This window comes from Nuphar pumila, chromosome 2 (assembly GCF_984573655.1).
Source record: "Nuphar pumila chromosome 2, dmNupPumi1.hap1.1, whole genome shotgun sequence".
In the NCBI taxonomy this organism is placed as follows: Eukaryota; Viridiplantae; Streptophyta; class Magnoliopsida; order Nymphaeales; family Nymphaeaceae; genus Nuphar; species Nuphar pumila.
Genome location: NC_143250.1, coordinates 72,756,276 through 72,777,929, shown reverse-complemented (window position 1 = coordinate 72,777,929; position 21,654 = coordinate 72,756,276). Strand labels below are relative to the sequence as shown.

At 35.7% G+C, this 21,654-nt stretch overlaps 1 protein-coding gene across 1 annotated transcript in view; it reads right to left on the bottom strand.

Moving 5' to 3' along the window:
• LOC149845750 (uncharacterized) overlaps positions 1 to 12,294 on the bottom strand; it is a 128,660-nt gene extending 116,366 nt beyond the window's left edge. Inside the window, exons 1-2 of the mRNA XM_089995973.1 lie at positions 12,122 to 12,294; positions 7,221 to 8,175 (exon numbers count right to left, since the gene is read on the bottom strand). Coding sequence (XP_089852099.1) covers positions 7,221 to 8,036 — 816 coding nt within the window. The 5' untranslated portion in view covers positions 8,037 to 8,175; positions 12,122 to 12,294. The remainder of the gene's footprint in view (positions 1 to 7,220; positions 8,176 to 12,121) is intronic.
• Positions 12,295 to 21,654: the final 9,360 nt, after the last annotated feature.

Sequence of the window (21,654 nt, the reverse complement as noted above, 5' to 3'; positions counted from 1 at the left end):
CCACATATATTAGGGGGGGCTCAATGCTCAACCGTAGGCCTGTTTGGTCATCGGTTTGCTCAAGCAACCCCCTATAGTCCAAGAGAGACACTTGGTGCACATTGTTTTGAACTTTGTTCGTCACCAGCAGGATGTGGCGTGCCATGGTGTACATCGTGGTGGTACATATGGTGATGCGTGTGTTGCTATGTGAAAAAATCATGTCGATGGCTATGGCATGCGGTGGCAACACGAGGCAATGCAACACACTCGTTAGTGTCTCGACAAGCAAGCATTGGTGTGTGTCTCTTATCTCAAGTGCATCTGCTCAACTCCATGCTCCATGCCAGAGGGGGTGTCTTCAACCACCCGCAACCACGTGTAGTGCCATGGGGCATCATGTGACACCCGCGGCCCGGTTCAACTTCACATCCGCAATCGAAGGACTTCCATGTGGATTTCGTTACACACCGTCGAGTATTTCCCTACTTAATCATATATGGGGAACTCGAACGCAGAATGCGAAAAGGAGCAATTTCATTCGGGAGTGTTGTGTCGGTGTCCACGCGGGCCCGCCCCAAACTTCGGGCCCGCCTAACTCCATGCACGTTGAAAATTTCTGAGCTAAGATCGAAAACTCGCCAGCACAAAGGACCATTAGGAACACAATCATGAAGTTGGATTCAATAAATGACGAAGTTGGAAAATGGTAGGTCCGCTAAGGGTTTTTCGGGTTCCTCCTTGTGGTGGGGGGTCAGATCCTAAAACACCTATATAGGGACCCTTTCTCTTGACTTGCCTTGGTATGCCAACCATACGGTCTTGGATGAGCAACCCCTATTGTAAGTGTGATCTTATTTAGCCCTTAGTGGCATTGGCTTGTGCTTGTGCACTTTTTGTGATTGCCATCTTGTAAGCCGTTAGTGGCATTGTTTTTATCACTTTCGCTATTTCATTACAGTCTTTTGCTACAAGGCTAAAGAAGCAGGCTCCCTAGTGGACAAGAGGGATAGCTAATGTGTTTTAACTGCTTGTCTTCCTTTCTTTCTTTCCTAGGTGAAACCTTAGATCTTTTTGCTTGCATATTTTTAGATTAGGATATTTAACTAGACACTCTTGTTGGAGCAAATTATGTCACGTAGAACTCTTAGAAAAATATCATAATCTCCAACAAGATAGCATTTTAGCCTGCTTGTGACATTGTTTTCATCACCTTTGTTTTTCTTTTTGATTTATCCTCTTTTCTTAGGACTTTGATTGTACAACCTCTGTTTTTTTGCTTCTATGCTCCCAAATCTACCATCTTTCCTTCAAGTGTTCCTTTGTCGAAAGGAATGCATTGTTCTTTCTAAGAATGATATAAATTTTATCTTTCTTGGTAGACTCTTATTTCTCAAAGGGTAAGTCGATAAGGAACTGAAAAAAGGGAGGAAATCTCTTCTTTTACATGCCCCCATACCTTTTAATATCTTGTTATTTGTTTCTTAGCCCCTGATCTCTAATCAGCCAATCACGCTATGCGGTCTCCTTACCGCATTGTCACGCGAGCACTAAAAGCGAGCAAGCTCCACCTGCGAGACTTGCCCAAGAGATCATCAAGCTGAAGCAGAACGCATCCCCTTAATGTGTTGTATAGAGAAGGTCCACCAAACCAAGGTACCTAATAATAAGCAACATCTTATGCAATAACCAACAGCTAGAGAAATGAACATCACCACGAAGTCTTGTGAAACATCTCATACTGCCTCACTCAACCAAGTAGCAACATCTGTCGACAACAGAAAGGGCAAAACAACAGGCATAGGTCACTCCCTTGCGACTCTAAGCAATAGGGAATGGAGAAAAAAATGAGTCACTTATAGAACATGGAACTCAATCGAGCAATAGTCTGCCTCCAACAATGTTGCAAGTACCCTCGATGTAAGAGATGAACTTTCGAGTAGTAAATTTTACCACAACTCACACTCGCGGTGTGCCATGTACCAATCAATCTACCACGGATTGACTGATGGGGAAAGATGCAAAGAACTTGAAACGTTCACACTATCGATATCAGCAGAGACAGTCGAACCAAATTGGGAGGCGATGAGAGAGCCAACCCAATTGGATATAATCTCGGAGGCCAAAACGGATGACAAAGGTAGCACCAACCGAGATGGTGTATACTCGGTAGGCAAACTCTGACCAAGTAATGGAGTGGAAGCCCAGTTCGGAGCGAGCCGACTGGGATTCAAAAAAGAAGCTCTCTTTTCAATTGGGTTGGTGTTAAGCTTACGACCTATATCAGACAGACAAAAAAAGGCACTAACCAATCCCTTCCGATAAAGGCTCTCCTTGTACAATTTGGGCTCCGTCATCGTACAAAGAGAGTACAAGCTCACAGGCACAGGATCAGGCTTCCCTTTTTTGAGGGATTCATCGGCATCCCCGTGGCTAAGAAGGCAACCCCCACTACCACCCTTCTCTGCCCTTCACGTTGGATAAAAAACCAAACACATATTCAGACATCCTCCCAAGTGCTTCCAAGTTTGGGCAGCAATCACAATGACCTAAGTTGGAGAGAAAGCTCAGGTACCAATTGTCACGGGCAAAAAGTTACCCTTCCTTTTCTTGTGTGAAGAGAGTGTCTGGCGAACTCTTTGCACCATGACCAACACACAACTCACCCTTGAGGAAGTGCGGAAGCGCGGAAGCTTCGGGGTGATGAGCTATGTAAGCCTTAGAGAGTGCGGAAGCGAATTAGGAGCTATGCATATCCCATGAATGCTTAGCACATCAAAAGTATAAACAAGCCAAGTCGAGCAAGTCGATAGTATAGCAATGCCAATGCCTTTGGCGTAGAAGCAACCAAGGAAACGAGGGGCGTGTGTGTCATCTTCCTGTGACAAGCGCACGAGCAGTCAAGGGTTGAAGAGCCAACAACGTGTCCGAATAAGCATTATGAACATTAGAGAGCATTGATCCTTCTTCCTTCTCTCTCTTTCCTCGTCTATTCTTTACTCCACATTCTCCATGGCCAAGAAGGAGGTTATTGTTCCTATCAAATTTGATGGGAACAATTACTACATGTCGGCCACGGCTATGAAGCGATTCCTTGTGGAAAAAGAATTATGGCATTTAATTGATGGTTCCACTCTAGAACCTCAACTTACTCTTACTATAGTGAATGAAGTTGAAGAAGCTCTGAAGGATGGTGAAAAAGAGAAAATTGTCCAATTATAGGGAGGCCTTGAGAGAATGAGACATCGGTCATGCTAAAGTTCTTTCTTGGTTCATGAATAAATGGATGAAGATCCATGGGATAATATCTTGAGCGCGAAGAGGGCTAATGAAACATGGACTTTTCTAAAAGGAATGTACACCCAAAAGAATGTCGCTTATTTGTGGGAGCTTAGAGACAAGATACACTCATGCGAGAAAGGTAATCAAACTGTTAGAAAGTATTGTAGAAAACTAAAAAAATTATGAGACAATATTGCAAGACATATCCTATATGGGACACGCCCAATGACTAAACAATGGAAAAAGTATATTCAAGAACAATTCTTTCAATTCATTAAAGGATTGAGACCTGAATATGAGCAAGTTCATATTACCATCATACATCATCGTGAGACTTTTTCTCTTTATGAGGTCTTGGCGGAAGTGTGTATGGAGGAAACAAGACTCAAATCTTTTATGTAACTAAAAAAACTAAGGAAACCATGTTGGTCATATCTAGGCTCGGTTCCAATGTCCAAACTTATAAACCTCAAACCTCCACACTTTGGCAAGTATCAACAAGATGATGATGGGAAGAAAAAAAGATCATTTGTCGCTTTCATAGAAAACCAAGGCACATCAAACCCTATTGCCCCAAATTAAAGAAAATGGACAAAAATAGATCGGTTTTGGTTCCTTCCCAAGGACAAAAGAATAGACTCGATGATGGCTCCAAAAGCATTGGATCCTTCTCCTTGTCATAATTGGTGGAGGCACTTTAATCGCTTCTTAAGGCTTCATCCACCACTACCGATGCCACAGACTCCACTTCTTCTCCTCCCGATATGAATTCTTGGCATTTGGATTTGAGAGCTTTTTTTCAAACGACTCCAAATGATAAACTTTTTTTTAGTATCGCATCAATTCATATGATTCGTTTGTTTCTACGGCTGATGGAACCTCTTTACATATAAAAGACAGAAAATACTAACAAAACTCTTGAAAACTCAAAATTTTGTTGTTTCAAATGTTAGGCATATATCAAAATTAAATATAAACATTCTTTCAGTTTCTCGAATTTTCAAACCATGGGTGTGATGTTTCCTTCTCATTGAAGGGTTGTCAGGTGTAGGATTGACGGTCAGGGAAGCTGATTAGGCAAGGCCATAGAGAAATAAGCTTCTACTACATGGACTTTATTGAACAATCCAAAAACTTTTGTAATATTGCCAAACATAGAGATTTAGAAATTTGACATAAAAGATCAGGGCATCCCAGTGTATTTAAATTACCTCATTTTTCATGTCTAAAAATTTTTTGTAAAGATGAAAATCTTAATTGTATTGATTGTATTTTTGAAAAATTGAAATCTCTACCTTTTGTTTTCTCATGAATCTTTGAATTAGTGCATTCGGATGTTTGGGTTCCCGCGCCCATAGACTCCAAAGAACGATTCTCATATTATGTTATTTTTATGAATGATTTCTCTAGATATACTTGGATATATTTTCTTGGGCATAAATTAGAAGTTTTCCATCATTTTAAAAAAAAATCATGCTATAGTTAAAAATCAATTTAATTCCAACATATCTATTTTTTGTACTGGCGCAGGAGGAGAATATCTTTCAAACAATTTTAAAAACTACCTTGATTTAAATGGTATTTTTCAACAAAGGTCTTGTCCCAACACTCCTCAGCAAAATGGTTTAGCATAACATAAACATAGGCACAATATAGAAATTGCTAGAACTCTTGATTTAAAACAATGTGCCAAAAAGGGCTAAGGCTGCCCTTACAGTTATTTATCTTATAAATAGAATGCCATCTTCATTCTTGAAAAATATTACCCTTAATAAAAAACTTTTTACTATTCAACCATATTGCAATAGGTTGAGGATTTTTTGTTGCAAATGCTTTGTTTTGACTGAAAAGAGGGACAAACTCTCACCTAAAGCCATTGCTTGGGATTTTGTTGGTTATGCTGAAAATAAAAAAGATTTAGGTGTTATGATCTTAAAAATAATAAATTATATGTTTTAAGAAATGTTTATTTTATTGAAAAAAAAAACTACTTTGATTCCAATATGCCTAATAAAGATATTGAGTATTAATTTCTTTTGGATTTATTGCCTAAAGAAAATGTTGATGATGTTCAAATTGATATGCTTAGTAGTGATGAGAATGTTGCTAATTTGGAATCTCCAATTGATAACCAAGAAAATAATGAAAATGATACTATAGAAGTTGAAGCTCCTAAAAATCAACCTAGTGTTTTAGAAAGTTTCTCTCAAATAGAGCAAGACAAGACCTCCTAATAGGTTTGTGTCCTATGAATCTTTTCTCCACAACATAGAGCTTGTTTGGCCCGTATATATTCTTACTTTGAACCATTGTCACCTATATCGGCGATATTTTGAAAATATTATTTTAATATTGGTCATTTCAAGGTAGCCAATATTAAAGGGAATATCTCGATATCATCAAAAGTCAAAATATGATGATAATATCATGATATTTTTGGGAAAAACTCTTTTTTAATATTTTAAGTTTGTATTTTCTTTTTTTTCTTTTATATTTTTAAAACCATATAAAACTCGTTTAGGAAGAAAAATAATGTGAAACTTATTATTTTATTATCTTTTTTTGTTATTATTTGTATTTTTTAATTTTTTTAATCTTCCAAAATTTTCTCAAGAAATACACACTTTTGAAAATCTCTCCAAAAAAAACCCTCGCCGAGAAATTACCTTGAACAATATAGGTGACTATGCTTTGAACCCAAAACTTATGGTCAAACCAAGGATTATCTGAAGTTGGTAGAAGACATAAATTTAGAATTAGAAGCTATAGAAAAATCTAAGACCCAGAAAATTGTGAAACTACCTTTGGGAAAAAGCCAATATTGTGATATTCTCATGATATTGTCAATTAGTTTTACTGTTTTTATTTATTTTTTACCTTTTATATGTTTTTCTTCTTTCTTTTACATTTTTTACTTATTTCCTTTATCATTTATGTATTTTTTGTCTAAACATGATATTTTTTTAGTTTTGTTATTTTTTTATATTTTTTAAGCCCCGAGATTTATCACCAAACCTTAATATCATGAGAAATAGCCTCGCCGAGATATAGATGATACTGATATTTGTGACTATGCTTCAGAATGTTGCATCCAGTCACGATTAGATAAGAAGCAGTCTATAGGAATCCTTTGCTTTGGCCAAGTAATGCATATTTATGACATGCATATTATGGCCAAACTTCCAAGATATAAAGAGTGAAATCAATGGTACATGCTCCCCTACCCAGACATCACTGCCTATTGAAGAAGACTTCACAAGTAGATGTTGGAAACAGGGGCTGCTGATGACTTTGAGGACACTACAGAACTAGAGATAAAATAACACTTTTCCCAGTGATCTAATTTGGATCTGACTCACTTGGCCAGAATGCACTTTCTTGTGGTCGGATTCCTGAGCGTTTACAATGTCTAAGTGAAAGCTGCAGAAGGCTTTTTTTTACCTTTTTGATGTTTTTTACTCGGGAACTCCTCATGTTTTCAAATTGTTCGTCGCAGATTTAGACAAGACTTGTTAATGTAAGCTTGCCTAAAAAGAAAAATGAAAAATGAAAAATGAGCATAAGTTAATGAATTCAAATATGAATACCACGTTCCAACGTGTAATACATGTCCGCTGGAAGCAGAAGCAAGAGAACTTTTAGGAATTTGAAGCAAGCTTCAGAAATATATAACAATAAAAAGTGAATGTCTTCAAGCATATGAATCTTGCTTAAAGAATGATTCCTATAAAAGCATAAAATCAGCTTATCGCATATATTTTATTTCAAAATCATAAACACTACATGAACAACCATTATTTTGTTTAACTTTACAAAGAAATTCTGAATATGCAACAGTCTCAGAATGTTTTCGGTTCCATTGGCAAATCTAAGATGTCACATAGAGTTAACAAGCATCCAAATGAAAGAAGCTTAAAAAGAGAAAATGGGAAATTAGAGAACAAAGATGTAAAACCTACCAAGATCATAAGCAAATTTATGATTCCTATCATCGAAGAAAAAGCAAATATACTGCACCAGAGAATTATGAAAAATGAAGATGTTCCCAACCGAAAAATAGAATCAATGCCACGAAGAATGCAGTCCAACCAAACCAAAGACACAAGTAGAATCAACTTCCCAACATCCTGGAGCCATCTCAAGAGAATCGGATATGCATATCTGGTCTTTTGAGTTACATAATTATGGGCCTTCAAGAAGTAGGTCATTAATGTTGAGACCCAAAACTTCTGCCTTTGAAGCCACCTTCTTGCTTTATCCAAAACAATAACAGCTGAATCTGTCAAACTCCTACCATCCATCATATCAGAAAGGCCTAATTTTCCCATCAAATTTGCAACAGCACTACCAGGGCCAGTGAATCTAGAACAGCCTTCAGATTTCTCAACACCACCTGTTTCAACACCATTCACATCCTTAGTTTCACTAAATTCAGCTGTATGTGCAATATTTTCACTGGGATCCTTCAGAATAGGAGATGGTGCAGAACTTGAAGTTGTATCAGCCTTAGGTTTTTCCTTGTAATCTCTTTTGTTAGGTTTTGTCTGATTTCTTTTACGAGCTCCAGATATTACAGTTTTCTCTAGTTGATCGATGAATGGACTACTTGACCTACATTGACAGTTACCACCTGGAAGCACCTCAGGGTCGAGGACCGTAGCTTCATGCACCATTTCTTTATTTTCTGACGGCAGTGTAGTCTTTGAGACTGGATAGTTATGAATCGTTCCATTTTGGAATATGCCAGTTCTCAGCATGTTTCCCTTTCTGGCCATCTTGAAAGCTAGATATTCTGCAAATTATTAGTTATATGGTTATCTGATTTCCTCAAGCATGCCGTACATGCATGTTACCAATAAATTTGCACAGAAAGAGTGCATCTCAGCCATGAGGGCCATGACAAACGCATAAAACCTGAAAAAAAGTGAGGCCAAGAAATGGATCATTATTTTATTTAACAATGATGAAAGAACAAAATTATAAGAGAGAACACATCAATTATCCACTATTAGCTTCCTCAAAAATAGTAAAAGAACCAAATCAATAACTCTAGAAAGTAACAGAAGCTTCTCTCTTGTCATTTAAATAACACATATAAAAGAAACCATGAATTGGCCTCACAGTCAAGAGTAACTGCACATTTAACTTCAAAGAGACCAGCAAAACAACCCAAACGACCACATCCTAAGAGTATTTCCACGTGGTATATTAGCAGTGCCACGTTTCTCAGCATCGCCTAGCTGAAATTGGAAGAATAAAATAGTGTGCAATCCAAAATTGCTAAATGACATCTTAATATTTTTTATTAAATGACACCTTCATGCTTAAAATAACAGGCAGATATAATTACTTTATCCAAGTATTTTTAGGCTGCAAGCAGAAATTTGAATCATATTAATTGGTGGAATCTTTGCACATCAGGCACCAAATGAATATGAATAGCACCAACAGAGCTGGATTGCCCCTTGTTTCAAAGAGAACTCACTAGGATAAGCAGTGTTGAGGAACCAGATGAAACAACACGCATGTTCAATAATGAGTTTAATGAGGCACATCACAATCAAATCCACATAAACAAATTCAATCAAACAAAAGTTGAATCAAATCATACAAAGAAGAGTTGCGAGAAAAAAGTTCAATTATTCGTGCCACATTTTTCTGAAGAATGGCCATGCACCTGTATATCTTCAGCAATGTTGTTTTTCAACTTGAAAACCTAGCAGAAAATAAGTAAATTCAGCTCACTCACAACGCACATTAGTAAAGCGTATTATATGGTCATTTGGGTCATATAAAGAAGGTGTTCCCATCTGTCCCAGAATCTAATAATAAGTATGCATGCAATGTGCTTGATTCTTTTTTGTTTGTAATGAACTGCTCTGACTGAACATTTTATTTACCATCAACGATGAGAACGGTGAGAAGACAAAGTTGTTTGATTCAGGATAGGAACTCCTGACTCTGTGGCACATGCCACCCTTTTGATCATTTATTTGTAATTGTATTACCTGTAATATAATTTTCTTTTTCTCAGACACCTCTCTTCTATATTTTCAGAGAGGAAACTATTATATGATCTATTAAAATGTAAAATCTAACAGTAGAATCTATTTTATAAAGGCACATCGCAGATCTCACTATCTTATTCTAGCACTTTTAAACAGCAAGCAGGACAAGATTGAGAAATTTAAACACAATAATGCAAATGATAGTCAACACGGGTGAGTACAACAAAGCACCTGAATTCCAGAAGGCACAAATCATAAATCCAGGAGATAAGAGAAGGTACCAGACATATCCAAAGAAAAAAGGAACGCGGAAGTGCTTATCAACCTAATGAAGAAGTCTTAAAGTAGTAGGTATCTCTGACACAACCAAAGGTGCAGTTATACACACTACTAATAGAGGACAACATCATCGTATGAACCAATAGAACACGAAGCAGCACCTACACATGCAATGCAACTGTATCCATATGCCCAACTTTCATGGAGCAGCAAAAAAATAATTTAATAAGTACAAGAGAAACCAGCATATAAAACCAAAGATTTAGTAGCAATCTTATAGTACCACCTAGCCAACAAACACTAACAGAGAATATCCATCCCATATACCACTGCACAAAAAAAAGACCTAACATGGGTCACCTCAAGCCTCAAGAATAAGCTGAACCATAACCTCATTTAGTGATTTTCCAAGTACATCAGTTGAGATGGCAGCTTTAACATGCTCAACCTCCTGCCTCAAATCCATGAGCAACTGAAACATTTGTTGTCTCTTCACTTGGTCATAACTAAGTAAAATTTGCACTTCTGAAAAAGTTTCAGTTTCAATAGTGCCAATTCAACCCACAAACGCAGGAGAAAGATTTTCCCAGTCCTTAGCCAGAAACACACGCTGGACGTGAAAGGGGGATTAAGGCAACTGAATAATTTTCCTCCAAGTAAGAGTTACCAACAATTGCAGATTTTCTATCACAGAAGAGAGAATAAGCCACATATGACTGAGTTAAGCATCTTGAAAATTTTATATCAATCATTGTTCTTCAAGAACATAACAACATTTATGCAGCAGCTAGGCTAGACCAAATTCATCATTGATAACAAGTTCTTAGATTTGCTACCTCCCGTTCTTCCATCATAGTCACCACATCCCTCTTTTGATGTCTTTCATTTCTGTCTACTATATAGCCATAATGTCTTTTCTTTGGTGGTGATTTTAAGTTTTTAACAGCTGAAGAACAAATATATGAGGCCTAAAATGCCAACAAATCCAAGTACAATACAAGGATATGGTAAAATGACTGTAAAATCACTATCTATGGCAGTTCTAGGAAAGCTTGTCTTCTTGCTCTGATAGCCTGGTGATTCCAGCTGTCCGATATCCTCTCACTCTGTTTCATCAATGTCTCCTTCTCACCTTCAAACTAAGTATCATAAAGTAAAGAATGAAAGACAGAAATATGCCTACAAATTACACTACAGATACACACAAAGAACCAGGTTCTGTCTCTCTAATGTGAAGCACCTAGCATCCAAATCATGTCTCTATAGCAAACTATATTAGCTGATGCATGTGTACAAGACATCTAAGATCAAACAACCTAAACTAAGATGCAAGCACATGCAGACACATGCACACAGAGCAAATTTACAATCCTTCTCTCCCTTTTTGGCACATTTCCAGCAATGATGAGGCTGACAAGAGAGATCAATGGTTTTAATTTAACCACCAGGGATACTAATTTCTGTCCATGCAGAGTTGGAGTCATGCCAAACTAAATCCCCAACCTAAATAACCTAAAATAATGGGGCGAGAGTGGGCTTTAGATGCATGATGCCACCTCTATTTTCTGCAGCCATGAAGCTGCTTTCTGCCTATTTGGTGTCTGAACTGTGTCAAAGAGTGAGATGGACCAATAGCATGATACTCCTAGGAGGGAGCCAATACTTTCTATGCATATACTAAAAAAAAAATCAGTCACCCTCAATATTCAAAAGGAAAAAAAAAACTCAAAAAGGAAAAATCAATTTCCCTCATCATTTTCCAGCACAATCTCAAACTCATAACACTAAAATAGTGCCAAAAGATCTAGTTGATGTGAAATTCAAACCCATGCTTTGAATGGTGTCGAAATTCTAGACAACAGGCCAATAGTTTAACTTAAACCATTTACAGTTTATTAGTTCGGGAAATTAAGCTTGTAATCTTCTACCATTTACTTTTGACTTGTGCAGGAGAATAAGTTTGTACAATTCTACTCTATAGAAAAGAAAGGGCACCACTTTCTGAATTGCAGGCAGCCACATCATTACAATGGTTTAGGGTGGTGAAATTTCATGGAGTAAGAAGATGAACGACAGAATATGGAATGCATTACTGATGAAACTTAGCAGGCGTATAAATATTTGCCAGTTTCATGGCTGAATATTAAGGACCTTTATCTCACTCCATTCCAAGGCATTGACGACAGGCATCAAGTAGCGGCCATCTTGAAGCCATTAAACGGTAGCATTATTGTGAAAAGTTCACGAATGGTAGAATAAGATACACAATTAACGGAACATAGAAACCACTGGTCAAGAACTAACCCATCTTTCATGTTTTTGAGAAACATCAACAAAAACAATAAATTGCCAACAACGACCCAAAGCCAACTGTTAATTCACAAACAAGAACAAATTCCGGACCAGTCAACCAAATCACAATGATGGTGGCGATTAGAAGTGTTCCTCGCCATGAGCGAGGCTGCGACGATCAAAATTATATATCAAATGGCAAAAATATGCACCACCCACACGAGGAAAATCAAGGATAATCGATTAATTTGCATCAAATAGCGGGTATCGATGACACGTACCTTAAATTGAAGCGCATGAAGGTCGAAATAAAGAGAAAGGAGAGGTACCCACGTCGCAGAAATTCGTACAGGAGCAAAATGGAATAAAGTTGGGGATGGGTGGACAGTGAGGGGTCTCCTTTATGCGAGCATAAATTCTGGGGTGCTTAAGAAGGGCATGATCATGCTCCTTCACACTTTTAGAATAAGTCCAAACTCATATAACCCTTCATATGTGACGGTGTTGGGTGTTCTCCCATAAACACAAATTTGCGTGTTCCTTTATCTGTACTTTGGAATATCTTGGGACCCATGATAATTTACATGACAATATTGCTCACGATAACTTTATAATAAAATAACATATAAAAATAGATAATGATACGATAGACAGAAATGTTCTCCCATGAGATTGACATGGGAACCGCTCCTTGTATATACATATGCACGTTCTGCCTTCTGCCTATGTTGTAGCTCAAGCTAAAAACAAAAGCAAAAGAAAGAGGAGCAGGAAGAGGAGAGGGAAAAGCAAAGAAAAACATTGGATAGAAAACTTTTCCTGGTTCATTCCTACCTCGTAGAAATAACTATAAATCGAACTACTGGTTTGATCATTGGTAGGCGTCAAGGAGATTTGTCGGCCATCTCTTTTTACAATCTTCTCTTCTTCTTCATTTTCGTTAGGCAGTATGAAAAAAACAATGAAGCACAACATTCCAACAAGTGTCATTAAAGTGTCGTGAGTATCTTTCCATGTCATTGTGCTATTGTTGAAGAATGCATGTCACTGTGAGTGTCATTAAAGCATTGTTTTGTTATTCCAGGTAAATTTTATCGTTTCAACAATTGGAAACTTGAAAACATTTATAAGACGCTAGGACCTTTTGACAAGAATGCTTGGTTACAGATGCGAGCAAGGGCCTCTACCCCATCCGGTATCGTCCATTCACTCAGTATATGCAATATAACACAAATTATGGTTGTAGTAACATATATATTGATTTGTGAGATATTGTTTTGTTTATAATATATTATGTTGAATTATCGTATATCGATTTGTAAGATATTATGTGTTTTCTAGTGTCAATTTGTGAAATATTGTTTTATTTGTTGATATTGATTTGTAATATTATGTTGAATTGTTGTATGTCGATTTACAAGCTATTATGTGTTTTCTAGTAATGATTTGTGAGATATTGTTTTGTTTGTTAATATCGATTTGTAATATATTGTGCTGAATTGTCGTATATCGATTTGTAAGATATTATGTGGTTTCTATTGTCGATTTTTCAGGTATTGTTTTGTTTTTTAATATCGATATGTAATATATTATACTGGATTGTCGTATATATATTTGTAAGATATTATGTATTTTCCATTATGGATTTGTGAGATATTGTTTTATTTGTTACTATCGATTTGTAATATATTATGCTGAATTGTCATATATCAATTTGTAAGATATTATGTGTTTTCAAGTATCGATTTGTTAAATATGGTGTTGTTTGTTAATATCGATTTCTAAGCTATTATGCTTAACTAATCGGTAGCCATTGTTAGATGCATCTTGAATAAATCGTAGTAAATGTATGTGTTGGCTAACGCAAACTGATATTTTGCACATGACAGTGTTGAGCATATCAACTAGTTGCAATGAAGATAATGTATCTCAATCATTGAGAAGTCATGGAGCAATAGACATTCGTACTATCAACGCACCTAAAAAATTGAATATGTGCACTAATGATGCACGTGATAAGAAGGGTGCAGGCATTGTATTCAATCTTGACTTGAATATTCCAGCAGACAAATTGTGATTCGATAATGAGGTAGACGATCATGACAGTGCACTTAACAAAGGTGCAGGCACCTCAAGTCTACATGATAGTACACTTGACTCTGTTCCCGTAGAGGGAATGCGGTTTAATAACAAGGAAACTGCATACAAATTTTACAATGGTTATGTCTTAAAATTTTGCTTCAGTGTTAGAAGGTATTCTAGGACAAAAAATGCGGAGTGTCGTGGTGAGAAATGCATATGTTTGTTTAAAGCAAGGTTGAAAGAAGTCAAGTGGAAATCCAACAAGGAGCAAGCCAGATTCAAGATGCGGCTGTCCAGCGAGAATGGTGTTAAGAAGACTTCCAAATGGGAAATATGTAGTTCATACTTTAATCAATGATCATAACCATGAATTAGCCACTTCATTTATGATTCCTATGTTAAGGTCACATCGTAAAGTAACTACAGTGCATGCTGCAATTGTTGAAATAACTGATACCGCCGGCATTGCACCAAGACATACAATTTCTGCGTGCACGTAGATGGTGGCCGCGAGAATATATCATTCACACCTATGGATCTAAGAAACCACTTGAGAAGGAAGAGGTCAGAAAACATGAAGAATAGAGAAATATGTTCTTTGGTTGATTACCTAAAAAAAATCAGACATTGACCCTGGTTTCTTTAGTGCAATGCAATTGGATGAAGATGGGTATGCTGTGAATATGTACTGGGCAGTTTCAAAGTCAATAGTGGATTATGAATACTTCAATGATGTGCTTATTTTTTATACGACTGTGAAGATTAATACATTATAGTGGTCATTTGCGTAGTTTGTTGGAGTGAACCATCACTCACGGAGTTGCATATTAGGCGGTGCTTTTTTGTATGACCAGACCAAGGAAACCTTTGAGTGGTTGTTCAGAGTATTTACACAGGCAATGAATGAGAAACACCCTGGAGTTGTACTTACAGATGGTGATCATGCAATTGCAGCTGCAGTGTCTCATGTATGGCCATATGCACATCATCGCCTATGTTTGTGGCATATCTTTCAAAATGCAACAAAGAACATAAGACACATTTTTTAATCAGAAGACAGGGTTTGATAAAAAGTTTAGACAGTGTATACTTGAGAGCATAAATGATGTCACATTTATGTCTGATTGGGAGCAAACGATTCAGATGTACGACCTTGAAGACTGTGTGTGGTTACAACATTTATATGCAGACAAAGAGAAGTGGGCATTGTCATATGGAAGACAATACTTTTGTGCAGGTATGATAAGTACACAAAGAGCTGAATATATGCATGCCACACTGAAAAAAACATTGTATTCATGTTTAACAATGTTACGTTTCATGAAACAATATGAATTATTTGTAGACGGTATTAGACAGAATGAGCTTGAATAAGATGTGAAATGCTTCAACACTTGCCCTATAACTTTGGGCATGAAAATATTGATGTGACCTACAGATCTGTATACACTAACTGTATTTGAATAGACTAAGAAGGAAGTTATGTAGGTCATGAATTGCAACATAAAAAGGACGTATGTAATATGGGAATGTGCACAAATACCATGTTGTATAGGATGGCGAAGAGTATTTAAAAAGGCAAGAAGCACATGTTACATATAATGTTGACAACGAAATAGTTGAATGTACGTGCAAAATGTTTGAATTCAAAGGTATTTTATGTCGCCATGCGTTAAAGGCACTTAATCAAGAGAAGATACAAGAAATACCTGAGTCATATATAATGCGAAGATGGACGAGACAAACAAAGATTGAACTGCTAGAGACAAATAATGTCAGTTCATCTAGTGTTGATGAGAAGTGCCATATAGCCTCTTGTTACCAACAACTATGTAGGACACTTTTGTATGTTGCAGATTTAGCATCAAAAAGCGAAAAGCCTATGTATAAATGAAAAACGTGTCAAGGAAATTACTTAAAAAAATATAGTTAATTTACCATGAGTCTGTTGCAGCTCGTGAAGACCAATCTAAGAAAATGAGATTGAACAACATAGGTGAAAATCATGCTTCTCTTGACCCTTGTGAAAAGTTGGGCCGAAGCGTAAACATCATCTTCGACAAGTCAGGAGTAAATGTTGTAGATTATGATAGGAATATTCACCTAGCAAAGTGTATCAAAAGGAAACCTACCTCTGATCGCAGTCGTCAGAGGACAAAGGGTGCACTGAAATTGGTTGGCAAGAAAATGTCTAAGAAACAACCAACCCCTAAGTAACCAAGCTCTTCGCATGAACATGTATGTAATATAGTATATTGCTTTCCATGTAAATTGTATTACGTGCAACCTATTAATATCTAACTTGTGTAATTTTCAACATGTAGCAATACCATACAGACGTGCACTACAATGTTGTAACATGCAATCCACCTGACCTGTTTGAGTGGAACAGTGGCATGAGTATGACAAGTCTTTTGGTATGTAACAATTTTGAGAGGATGTTAGCATTTCTTGTTGAAATTAATGTAGTGTCTAATGTTATTTTGTTTTATGACAGACTCTGTTCAATTCAAAAGCGAGCAACGCAATACAGGAATCACGTGTTAATTCTTTAGCTTCAAAATAGTTGTAGCATTTAACTTTCATATCTTACAAATCGTTGTAATGTTTAGCATTCTATAATTCTTTGTTGTAGTTCTATAATTCTTTGTTGTAAATCGATAATTCTTTGTTGTAATTCTATAATTCTTTGTTGTAAATAGATAATTTTGTGTTGTAATGTTATAATTCTTTGTTGTAATTCATAATATCTTACAAATTGATATTAACAAAACTATATCTCACAAATTGATACTCAAAAACACATAATATCTTATAAATCGCAAAAGGGATTAGTGATGTATGTTGTATACAAAGGCTTATATTGTTCGCCTTTATCAATGAAAAACCAATAAGCGATTAGAGACGTGTACTGTTCATAAATCGTTGTGATGCTCACCCTACGTGAATGAAAATCGCAAAAGAAATTAGCGATATATGCGATGAACAAAGGCTTGTAATGTTCACCCTTCGTTGACAAACATTGCTCGTAAAAGCAAATCACGATAGCATATAGTCTTTATACGTCATTGTGTAAATCACGATGGTACGTGTCATTCAATTAGACAAAGCTCATTGTCTAAAAGACAGATGACATTATGTAAATCGTAATGGTATAACGATTTACACAATGACGTCTATGTCGGTCACATCTGAATAAAAATCGCACTGTGCATGAGTACAAATCATGGTAAAATTGCACGGTCAATGTTTATGCAAATCGTTTTAGACTTTTATCAATCATTATGTAAATCGTGATAGGAACATAGCTCGTAAAAGTAAATCAGTGGCATTTTCATGCTACAAAATGCTAAACGATAATTCTGTGTTGTAATGTTATAATTCTTTGTAATTCTACAATAGAAATCATACTACAAATATCGTAAAAATCGACACTAGAAAACACATAATATCTTACACATCAATATACAACAATTGAGCATAATATATTACAAATCGATATTAACAACCAAACAATATCTCACAAATCGACATTAGAAAAAACATAATATCTTACAAATCTATATACAACAATTCAGTATAATATATTACAAATCGATATTAACAATTTATATAATGTGAATTTTGTACACAGTTTTACAAAATTTGTTATAAATGTCTGTACACAAAAAAATTGGAAATTAAAAGTTGAACCAAAAATTGCTCTCTCTCTCTCTTTCAGCAGTAGAATGTAACCATCTTCACATTATCCTTGAGAACAGATAGACATTTAAAATGACTTTCTCTTACTCCTGGAGGCCTCACGTTTTTCGTAGCTTTCTAAGTAATCTTGCAGTATGAGTTTTTGTATCATCCTCAACTAGAAAATCCTTTAATTCCTCGCATAGTTCTTTGCGGAATCCAGATATATCATCATGAAAAAATAAAAATAAAAAATGAGAACAATATAAAAATGTAGTAATCAATAATATAGGTTAATAAATAATGTTTAAGTGTACAACATATAACGGTGAATTCTGGTGCTTGTCCATAGTATATTGCTTCAATATACTTTATCACAAAGATGCCACAATCAACGCCATCATTTTGTAAAGGAGCATCCTCTGTGACGTGAAGCCTCTACGGGCCAATGTTGACACCCAGCATGTCTTTGAAAAATCAAACTTGTGGTTTATGCAAAAGCAAGTAAATTACGAGGCACGGTACAAGATACAATAATCTTAAAGATAGAAACTTACCAAATGCACAATGTCACGGTCTACACCAATGTCATAGTCCAAGAAGTTGTATAGCCATAATTTTTGTTCTCGTACATCCAACATGTATAAGACCCAATGCTTTTTCGATTGCCACAATGTAGAAATCAATATATGTAAATCGATTATAAAATATCTTAAAAAATGGATATAGAAATGAATACTGATACCATAAAAATCGATGTCAAGAATCAGTATATAAATCGATATTAAGAATCAGCATTGAATCAAAACAACATCTTAAATCACTATGAAAATTCTTATTGATAGCTTAAAAATAGATATTAAGAATCAATAGAGAAATCGATATTAAGAATCAAAACAATATCTTAAATTGATATTAAGAATCAACATAGAAATCAATATTAAGATTCAGAGCAATATCTTAAATCGATATTGAGAATCAAAACAATATCCTAAATCGATATTAAGAATCAACAAAGAAAATGATATTAAGAATCTAAACAATGCCTTAAAAAACGATATTTAGAATCAGCATAAAAATCGATATTAAGAATCAAAACAATATATTAAATTGATATGCAAATTCATGTTGATAGCTTAAAATTGATATTAAGAATCAAAACAGGATCTTAAATAGATTTAACATCTTACAAATCGATATGGTCACAAACCTTTTCACTTGAAAAAAAGTCTGTCATTTGGTCATCGTCACCCTAGTATTGTATTCCATCTAGAAATCCAGCCGCGTATGACATTCGACGAACAATACTCAGTTGAACGAAATAGTAATAATAGTAAGTTTAAAACATGAAGGTATATTAGTAAATAAAATAACAAAATAAACATATCAGATAACCGATATACCATAAAATAAGGGGTGACGATGCGGACCGACATGGTTCTTCCCTTGCTTTGAATATATATGACGAAATCGTGTATAGTGTGTTTAGAACAAATGTGTATTTGTTAATATACATACCCATGACATACGTTAATGTATAACTGAGAGTGGTTTCATACGTACAAAATTATTGATAATGTGTCCTTCTGCAAATTCATTTCGCATCTGGTCGATGTTCTCTTCGAGCACTTGTTGAGTTTTCTGGCACCTTGTTTTGCAGATACTGCACTGAAATTAGCTGAATATTCAGTAAAATAACTGTAGCATTATATTCAGTAAATGAACTATAAATGATGTAAAAGGCTGAAGCAAGTTATAGAAATCGAAGGTACCCTTTTTTGCGGACGTTCAACTGAATCGTAGTGTCCTTCTTCGACATCAATACAGCTTGTGCTTAGAAAGAGGTTAAAGGAAATGTCGGTTTTTCTGTTCGTTGCTCACGAAGCAGGTTATAGGAAAGACTCCTTTTCTTCTTTAAATGAAACATTGCTTGTTCCATGCTATTAAAAGAAATGTCTTGTGTGCCTTGCGAAGCACAACGATTCATTCATTTATTGTTCATGTCGTTTCACAACCCGCCAGTTTTAAAAAACCATGCAATGAAAGTTTATTAACAAATAAATAAATTATATTGCGCATTAATTAAAAGACGTCGTTTCATTTGCTAGTATCATCGATACGATGTTAGTACGTGTAAATGAATGACACGTAGCATAACATCAGTAGCGTGTCAGATCCTAAACCCTATACTAATGTTATGCGACATTTTTTGCAACGCAAAACTAGTAATCACTATACATAATAAACTCAAAACTAGTAATCGCTATAATTGCTATCACAGGAAGTACAAATCGTGGTAACTGCATAATCGTTATACATATTAATCACTAAACTAAGTAATCACTATCACACGAAACACTATAAATAATAAACCCTAAGCCAGTAATCGCTATACAAAGTAGCAAACGTAAGTACAAATAATGGTATCTTCATAATCGCTATACTGAGTAATCAACATAGTAAGTAATCGCTATCACAAGAAACGCTAAAAGTAATAAACTTTAAGCTAGTAATCGCTATACGATTTAGCAAATGTAAGGACAAATCGTTGTAACTTCCTAAACACTATACATATTAATCGCTATCACAGAAATCGTGATACATAATAAACCCGAAGCCAGTAATCACTATACGTAAGTATAAATCATGAAAGAGTTAGTGGCACTTCTGTGTTACATTTATTAAGGAAAGAGTTATATAATTACAACAAAGAATGTCAGAATTACAACATAGAATTATCATGATACACAAATCACATATGTTTATTCACTTGCGCTTGACGAGTCAGATAGACCTATAACTCATCTTTTGCTTGCACTTGGTGGAGTCTCTTTATTTGGTGGCCTCTTTGCTCCCTTGCTCTTATTAAACCCACTGATAATCAACTCAACCAACGACCCAATTTGTTTACTTAAATTTTGCACGTCCTTTCGTAACTCTTTATTATCACTCTCCAGCATCGCAAACCTTTGGTCGGACGATACCTTCTCCTTTGGGAGTTGTGTTTGGTCCTTATCGTGTACTACAACAAATGAAAATGTAGTATCTGTCGAATGGACATGAAGGATGTTACGCCTATGATGGAGGACAATATGCTTGAGGACAAGAGTGACCTCACTTTCAGGTTGCTTCTCCTCAATCTGTCAATTTTCATGCATGGGTTGCCAATATTTTTGAAATAGTTAGAGTTATATTGTTGTTCTTTATAATCATATGGTATGGCACAAACACCTCCTTTGTTTCAGTTATCCAATTATTCCCTGAAGCGTTCGTGCCAATTCACGTTTGTGACCCCACCACTATTCATCTTCCTTTTCAATGCTAGAGGCAATTTTGGTATCGACTGTCCCAAGTTAGCTTATAGGAGTACTCGACTACCATGCTGCATCTCGGCTTCACATTTGCTAAAGAGCCAAAAATCGCATACAAACAGTCTCGTAGCCTTGACAACAACCTCGTCGCCTTCGTCCTCTCCATCCTCATAAGGTCTCCACACAACCTGTACAATCGAGATTGTGGTTTAGATATAGACATAATTATTCATGCAAAATACTGAATGCGATAACCATTTATACTAAAGAAGACAATATGTTGAATGTGATTATTAGTTAAGAATGCTAAACATTACAATGATTTACGGTAATGAAAGTTAGATGCAAATGCGATAACGATTTGTACTAAAGAAAATAAAATGCTGAGTGTGATGATTACTCGAGAATGCTAAACATTACAACGATTTACAGTAATAAAAATTAGATGCAAAGACAATGACGATTTGTACTAAGAAAGACAAAATCCTAAAGCGATGAATACTAACGAATGCTAAACATTACAACGATTTACGCTAATGAAAGTTATGTAAATGAGATGACGATTTTTAATAAGGAAGACAAAATCCTAAAGCGGTGATTACTTAAGAATGCTAGACCATATAACAATTTATGGTAATGAAAGTTAGATGCATATGAGATAATTGTTTGTACTAAGGAAGACAAAATCATAAAGCGATGATTACTTAAGAATGCTAAACATTACAATGATTTTAAACCAT